Genomic DNA, 8,682 nt, shown 5'->3' with positions numbered 1-8,682 from the left:
GTTAAAACTCGAGTATAAATATCACCCCAATAGCGGCCTCAAAATTGGGACAGGGTCGACTTGGAACCATACCGATGACAGGACGGATTGATGAATTCGCTCCTTCGCCATCCCCCCAACTTGGGACGCCATGTGGGTAAGATTATTTACCTCAGCCAACGCTGAGAGACAGACTTTTCCTCCCCAGGTGTATTAATATTTTTCTCCTCAGGAGAATGTCTATACTTCCCTGAGTGTACCCTTGATTCTTGTCACGACTTTACTGTTTCTTGGTCTGTTGTGTTTTCTGTTCAACGAGCTTGTCTATTTGCCAGGCATCTGGGCCTACCGCTGGCAAGTTGTTATTGTTTTGGGGTGTGTGTGCATATATATATAGTGTGTGGTGTTGTTATCAGCAATAAACCTTTAGTTATACCTGTAGCTTTTACTTTTATCACCAGCAATCCTAAAGAACCTTTAAATGTTGCTGTAAATAAACAATTACCTCCCGATCTGCGTCTGTCGCATATTCGGTGCCAGCCACACAAGACTGGATTAACACCCCCCCCCTTTTTCGCAACACAGCTATCCTGGGCTACTAATTGTGTCTGGTGGACAAAAGCCTTTTTTTTAGGCTGCAAACACAGCTCAGTGTGAAATGAATCCTTCCATGCTGATGAACCCTGAACAAGCAGCTACACCACACTTTGTTTTATTCTTATTCAACGCTCATGACATAGTTACTACAAACTGTTCAAGTTGTGTAGCAGAGATAAAATAATTAATTTCCTCCTGAACTTTTCTACTGCACACCACCACAGCCTATGATTGCCTCCCAAACACTAGTGAACAGACGCTGTTCCCAGCAAGAAGACTGAATACTATTTTCCTGATTTTACAGGTGAGCAAAGGAAATATAAGAAGAGTTATGTCAAAGTTTGACAATTTTCAGTGAGCAATTTGAGATATCCCTGCTTTTACTTCTCACAACAGTTTGTAGTATATAACAGCTTCTATGTCCAAAGCACAACTACTGGCATTTTCAGCAACAGCTGCAGATGCTCAACAATTTTGCAGGTGTGGTCCCAGGATCTCAAGAGTTTCCACAGAATCAAGCAGCCACCTGTGAAAAGTCTCTCTCTCCCCATTCCTCTCTTTCCCTCTCCCTCCCCTCTTCCCCCCACCCTGGGAAATGACTTGTCTCAGCACAACTCTATTGCAGAGAAAAGGAAAAAAACCCTAATTTCTCCAGGGTAGTATTAAACAATCTTGACCATGAGATCACCTCCTTTTTCATTCTGCAGTCATCCACCTCATTCATTATGCAGCCTCCATCCCATTTGATACACACCATTGTTTCATCTCTCCCCAGAGAGCAGGGAAGCATGAGTCTCAGTGAGAAAGTAATGTTTGACTACTTAACTAAGAAGATATCCTCATGAATCAATGCAAGTTTGAGGTGACACTCTACAGCTTTAAGTCTCCATGTTTGTGTTTCATTTCAGAAATATTTTCAAGAAACTATTAAAAACAAAGCACCTTACCACTCACCTACATCCAGCCCTCTTGTTCAAGTCCCAGCTTCCCTACCCTCGGTCACACCTCAGCCTTTCCCTTCATCTGACATCTCCTTGTTATGACTGTCCACTCATTTTCTCTCCTTGTCCCATTCTGCTTGTCCACTGAAGATCTACCTCGTCTCTTCTCCTCCCTGGTCCAGCTGCTAATCTACCTACTGTTGAGCTTTTGTAGAGACTTTACACAGTCTATGTGACAAACTACAAGTGGACTGAAGAGTGAATAAACCTGTAGATACTAAATGTAGTGCTGCAGCTGGAAGGCTGATCTTTACCAAATTGTTCTCTCTGTTCAAATTACCCTATGATCTCTGTCCCAGGCCTATACCCTGCTTCTACTAGTAAAGACACACTTCCCTTACCTGTCTCCCCTGCCACTTGAAAGCAAATTCAGTGTTGTCAGTTTTGCAGATCAGCTGTTCCACTAGGATAAAAACAAAAAATCTCAAGCTGCCATCCTTTCTTATTTCACTGCTTATCCAAAGAAAAGAACCTATGGGACTTCAAACAGATTTTGGGGTGGACAACACACCTATCACTCAGCCAAAACTCACTTACTAGTCTCAGTCTGACTTAACTTTTGGAGTTTGATCAAATGCTGAACAAAGTGAACCATCAGAGGAAAATGCTCATGCAACAGAAAAATATTTTTTATGCAAAGTCAGTCTACTTATTCGCATACTGGTTAACAGCTACTAGAAATTTTTTAAAGATAATGTGATTATTAAGTAGATGAAGGAGCTTTTTGAAATCAGACTGATGTAGCTTTTTTGTTCCTTAAATATTGGTTCATGTGGAGCAGCTGAGAAACCTGCTGATTCATCAGGCCCTGTCTTGAAAATAATTACTTGTAGCATTGCAAGATGAAGTTGAGTTTTCTAGGTGAAATTCCAAAGTATCCAGAAACATACTTTAGAAAGTAAATGATCATAGTCAATGCTAAATATCTGTAGATGTTTACAAAGCTTGTTTCTGATTAAATACAAACGAAATAAAGCAGACTATAGTATAGTTGCTAGTCAAAATGACTTGGAAAAACTGAAGACAGTTTGGGTAAGACTCTGATCTTCTTACCAGCTTTGCAGCTTCTTATTCCTTTAGTAGTCTCATTAGTTTCAGAGACATTATTTATGAAGCAAGGTGCTGCAGTTCATTACCAGTAAGGATATCCGACTCTTACTTCAGAAAAAAAGCAAAAGCAAAAAAAAAAAAAATTTTTCTTGGACATCTTTCAATGTATTTAAAAAATATTAGTCTATGATAAAGTAGCCAATGGCACAAAATTTTATTTATTTATTTTTTTTAAATAAATAAATCTATATTCCATTACATGGTCTAAGATCAATGACACTGACAAATAAATTGAAACTGATTTGAACACTACTAGATCTGCTTGAAAGCCATACTTCTAGGGAATGGTTCTGTTATAAAAGTATAATCACACACACGGACATGGCTGTGCGATGCTTTATCTGGGTGATGTAACTTTAAGAACAGATACATTCTAATTGCTCCAACCAGGTAACTGGGTGTGAAAATGATGGTACCTGAAGTCACTCATATTTGCAAACTATTAAATAGGCTCTTTATTGAGTGTAAGTAGCTATTATTAGGAAGCTTAGACAGATATTGCAGACATAAGGGGATATTCTTCAAATCATACCATCTCATTTAGGAGTTAATTAGGTAAAACAGAGCAAAGCACTGAAAAGCAAGCACTAAATGCAATAATTAAGGACTTCTACCAAGCAAACACACAAAATTTTAGTTATTAGTATAAATCCTTTAAAATAAAATAATTAATCCTAGTCACATTTCATATGCATTAAATACTATTAGTAAGGGGGGTTATGATATATAACAGATAATTTAATATTCAAGATACTGCAGTATACTCAGAAGAGCAGAGCTAAGATCAACCAGGTATCACTCAGATTACATAAAGCACTAATTTTATAAAGCACTAAATTTTGGAATTAAGTTCCAAGTCAGGAAGGTACACAAAGTTTGGAAGAGGACTACTAAACCCCAAGAATATTAGCTTTCCATTCAAAGTTTACTCTTACAGACAGAAAAAAGTATAAGATGATTGAATTCCAAAAAGCAGGACAAGTCAAATAACTAGGAAGATCGTATTTTTACAATAATCCTACAAATAATTGCCAATCCTAAGAGTAACATTGAAATAGAACAACCTATCTCAGTTTTCTCATTTCTCACTATTTTCTTTTGCACAAATACATACAGACCTATGATTTTGCTTCAAGCACCACATCACATTGTACAGAGTCTGACAGTACTCGTTCAAGTGTGCAACACAAGCAAACAGGCCTGCAGTGTTTCCCACTTGGTCCTCATATGTAATACTTAGCACTGAGTTCCCTGCTGCAATTTTGATTAACCTTATTCCATGGTGCTGGTGAAAGCTTTGAGAATATCAGTCACAGCACAATCTTCCCTCAAGAAGCACAAATAATTCCCAAGGAAGACAAATAGGCTAAGAAAGGCCACAGTTGTAAAGGAATGTTACGTCTGGTGAGACCAGACGCTGCACTGTCAATAAGTACTTTAAACACAAGCCCATTAACTTTGATACGAATTGCTCTTCCTTCCTTCAGGGACTGAACTTGGTATGCTGGAGCTGACCTGGTCAAAATCTAGCCCTAACACAGTGTTTACTGTCTGCCCCCAAAATAAGTAAACAAGGAAACACTGATTTCAGACAACAGTAACAAATACCTTTTGAGAAACAGACTGACACACGCCCTTGTTACCTTCTGTAGCAACTTCTGAAATCCCTAGTGAAAGGGGATTTCACTATGTGACCTACACATTCAGGCCTGCCCACTGCTTTTACAGATTGAGGATGTATCTTCAGACTCTGGGTTCCAAAGCAGAAAACAGCCCCACATATGGGAACCTCATCCCTGTGGGAACCCTTGCATTCAGAGGGGTTCTGTTGAAGAGCCTGTGAGAGACCACGACAGACTTTGCTTTAAACTTTCCAGCTATGAAGTACTTTTGCATGGGCCTACTTCTACTGGCTTCTTTTTAAAAATTATTTTAATGGAAGTTAAATATGTGCTACGCAAGAAAGAACAGGCCAAGCTTTATGCCTGGCAAATGTCTGGCTTCTTTAGCTATGAGAGGGGGAGTATAAATCTGTTACAGAAAGGTACTTCATCAGAGACAGAGCACTGCTAATCAGCTGTTTCTACAAAAGGGAAAAAGAAGTTGAAATCAAACCAAACATGAGTCTATAGCTACAGGACCTACTACCTGCAGATAATCCCATAAACATGGTCTTAAAAATAAGCACTTTCACTTACAACTTATGGTGATGCCAAGTTCCACGTTATGCTTCTTTGGTAGCTTTACATGAAAAGTTCCACTGCTCGGTATAACTGATTCTATAAAAAAAAAATATTTAATACGTTAGATAATTTATAAGGCACAGCAATTCCAAATGCATGGAACTACACGTGTAGGTTGATCAAGTCACGACAGCATCACAAGCCATGGATGAAACACAACTGCTGAAGTGAAGGAAGTAGGACATATGAAGTATGATTTATGCCTCTATTGGTAATTTCACGGTAACTCAATTTTTTTTTAAGGTTTAACTGAATTTATGGAGATTGCAAAGGCCAGCAGCCAGCTGAGACTGCAGGTTTTTAGCGCATATGCAAGTTCTGCGAGCACAGGTGAAAAATTCTAGTGCTGGCAGATAACTTTTAATTAAAAGGACAGAAGATCAAGTCTTAAGGATTTCAGGCCTTTGTTGTTGTAGGTCTAACACTTTTTAAACTGTCTGCTAAGTTAACTGCCATGGATTTTACATCTACTGGAAAGAAAAGGAATCAAAACATCACTAACGGATAAGCGCTTGGAGCTGACTGAGGCAAAAAAGCACTTGGACATACAGCACTGTATCTGAATCCTGACTTCGGGCATCACTGCTAGCAAAAGTCTGGGCCTTGGCTTCAAAAGAAGCAACTGAAATTACAGCTACAGAAACATACAGACATTACATGTGGCAGAGGAGTCTAACCACGAGTATGTCTTTTGTCATGAAGCAAATGGGTGGAGCATGAACAAGTCTAGGCACTGAAATACACGTGACTTCAGGTGTGTTTAAATTACTTTCTCATTGTTTAGTTTCTTATTTTTAAATGTTTAATTTCCTATGCCTATAAGTGTATTGTGTACATGCATGTATACATACTGTATTTGCCTTTTTTTAAAACATTATACTAGATGCGTGCATACTAAAAGATTATACAGAATTACTCTAGCAACTGCCAGCCTGCTTTTGACATCACAATTTATAATACTATTAACAATAATCACACTAGGCAAAATACAGCACATCAAACATTGTCATGACTTCAAAGGAACTACTGTCTGATGAACACAGAAATCTGAAAAGGTTTTTCTGTTTACATAGTAGGATAGTGCAAATACACAATGTGTATTTGTTTGATTTGCACAATTCGTGATTTTATTCTGTATTGTGTATGCTTAAACATATTACAGAAGAAAGGAAAGCCATTATTAATAATAAAGACTCACCATCAACACTAACAGTTATTTTTATGTCTTTAATTAATTCAGTTACTATTATTTTATTTAGATTGTTATTTTGAGACACTGTATGTGAAACTCCCAACTTTTCAGAGTTTTCTGCTTATCCATCCTTTCACAATACTTTTCTGTCTAGTAGAACATTTCATTAGATGGCCTATAAAGGATTGTCTCTGCTTAGCAGAATATTTCTATCTCAGGGCAGAAAAATGTCCAGAAATAACTCAGAGGAGGGACTGTCACCGGATCTTACCACAGGACTTGTCATTTCTATTTGCATTCTGAAACATGCTGCAGGGCAAGGTGAAATGAGAAAGCTGTACAAAAAGACACACATTTCAAATAAGTTACTCGAAATCTGAATGGTGTGTATGTGAGAAGAAAGTCTCTGCCTTCCCTAACATTTGCAATGCACTTGGGATTTATTTCTTCACTTCTGTTGCAAGACAGAATAACAGTACATCCATACCTGCAACATCAAATTCTATTTCCAAAGTGACCTTGTTGGTGATAGAGGAGTCTCTGAGCAGTTGATTGGCCTCATCAAATGTGCTGTCTTCCGTCGGGATACCGTTTATTGCTACTATTCTGTCTCCTATTTGCAGCACCCCACACCTTGGTACACAATGACACAAAACAATCATCAGATGTGCACGTTACCAGAACCAGTGATATCAAACACATTCAACCTAACCTTGAAGGAAAAGTGTGGCACAGCAGCTCAGCAGGCTGCCCAGACACAGAGAGGGAGAGAAGCTGCTGCTGCCCCTTTGCACCAAGACACTACCAAGTGCTCCCTCCATGGGTTGTGTTCTCGAGGTGATGGACCTAGGAAAAGGGGCGCAGACTTCACACCTTCACCCCACCTACGGACATCCCCTCTGCCTCTGACCCTGGGCTACAGCTGTTGTGGCTCTGCAGTGGTGACTAATATTTGCCTGTGCAACTAGTATTGTTCTTATGCCACAATTAAAGGCATACATAAGCATAAAAATGCAATTGAAGTGCTCCAATTAAATCATTAGTAAGTCAAAACTCTGGTATTCCCCAAGATCTGGTTCTGTACCAAAACTGAACAGACCTGGACATGGACTCCTGCCATGGCAAACTGAATTATCTCTGGTTTTTGATGTCAGTGATGTTACGGTTGTTTTTTTGTTTTGGTTTTTTTTTTTTTTTTTCCTCCTTTTGTATGCATATAGCTTCCAGTCTCCTGCTGGAGGACTCTGGATGACAAAAACACTGGTGCTTGTCATTCTTATTACAGTTGATCAAGCATATGAAACATCATTGTCAGAATAGACAGTTTATTACTTGCCACACTTCCATGGAGCAAGGCCCTGCAATTTATTACAAATCGAAAGCAACAAGCCCAAAGTACCCCGAGGAACGCTCACCAAAACATGCTTAGCAGTCCACTGAAAGAACCTCACCTTTCCGCCGGACTGTCAGACTCAATATAGGAAATGAGAGGTGGAGAAGACAAGGTCTCAGTAGCAAACACGCTACCCTGGAGCTGTATCCCAAACCCTACTATGGGGTCAGCTGTCAGCACTACTTCTGTGGTTTCTGTGTGGACGACCTGCCCAGCCAAACCAACAGTGCTAGAGGCTAAAGACACTATAAAACAGAGCAGACCAGGAAGAAAGACATTCATAAACAGTAGCAATGTCATTGCTCCTTGTGAAAGTTGATCTGTACAATGAACTAGTCAATGAAACATTTCTTTTAAAGTCAATTCAGGCTAAAGTTTATAAATGATGTATAAACACTCATGACATATAAGAGAATAGAAAACATCTGGTTGTGTGTTAGAATGCAAAAAGATAGTTCTTGTACTGAGTACAATAAATGTGTTTGACACCCCCACCACGAAAATCAAAAATACCCTTGATTTCTGTTTGCATTAGGTTTGAGGCATGGGTGAGCAGAATTTTCACAGTAGTTCAGGGAACTGGAAGTGCAAGTCCATCTCTTATTCAGGCTGATTCCCACGAGCTCTTCAATGCATTGTTGTAAGCAACAAAGCACATGGCTTGCTTGCAAGGAACAAGGACACGTTCCTCTTGTACATGTTTACTACACATCAGCGATTTGCCGGGCCAGCTGGGTAGTGCAAGTTGAACCAACTCCTCTGTTTTAGCAACCAGTGTATCTCAAGGGATTGTGAGGAAAAAAAAAAAAAGTCATTTTGGAATCTCTCAAGGAAACTGGGGGACCTTTCTGTGAGGAACAGAGGCAGTTACTTATGTACTCTTGACTTACTCCCTCTCTCTATTCTCACCTTTGTTCGGAATAGGTCGGGTTACAGAACAAATGAGGATAAAACCAACATTGGGATTCAATGCAATTACCCATGAAAGGGTGAGACTGCACCTTTGGTTCTTTCATCTCTGCCTAAATGTCTATTGTATCATTGTTCAAATTCCCCTGGTGACAAGCTACTGCCTTCCATTAGAAAAGGAGGCTGAGGGGAGATGTTATTGCTCTCTACCACTACCTGAAAGGAGATTGTAGCGAGGTAGGTGCTGGTCTCTTCTTA

General features: G+C 39.4%; 1 protein-coding gene across 1 annotated transcript in view; it reads right to left on the bottom strand.

The window, feature by feature from the left end:
• The window catches only part of LOC103769811 (glutamate receptor-interacting protein 1-like), a gene marked incomplete at both ends in the record, with an annotated part of 19,131 nt that extends 11,371 nt beyond the window's left edge, over positions 1–7,760 (bottom strand). Inside the window, 3 exons of the mRNA XM_008937045.1 lie at positions 4,886–4,966; positions 6,610–6,755; positions 7,574–7,760. Coding sequence (XP_008935293.1) covers positions 4,886–4,966; positions 6,610–6,755; positions 7,574–7,760 — 414 coding nt within the window. The remainder of the gene's footprint in view (positions 1–4,885; positions 4,967–6,609; positions 6,756–7,573) is intronic.
• Between the last annotated feature and the right edge of the window lie 922 nt (positions 7,761–8,682).

Source organism: Merops nubicus, unplaced genomic scaffold (genome assembly GCF_000691845.1).
Source record: "Merops nubicus isolate BGI_N331 unplaced genomic scaffold, ASM69184v1 scaffold17973, whole genome shotgun sequence".
NCBI lineage: Eukaryota > Metazoa > Chordata > Aves > Coraciiformes > Meropidae > Merops > Merops nubicus.
The sequence above is the reverse complement of the archived record's forward strand: the minus strand, read 5'-3'. Positions and strand labels throughout refer to the sequence as shown.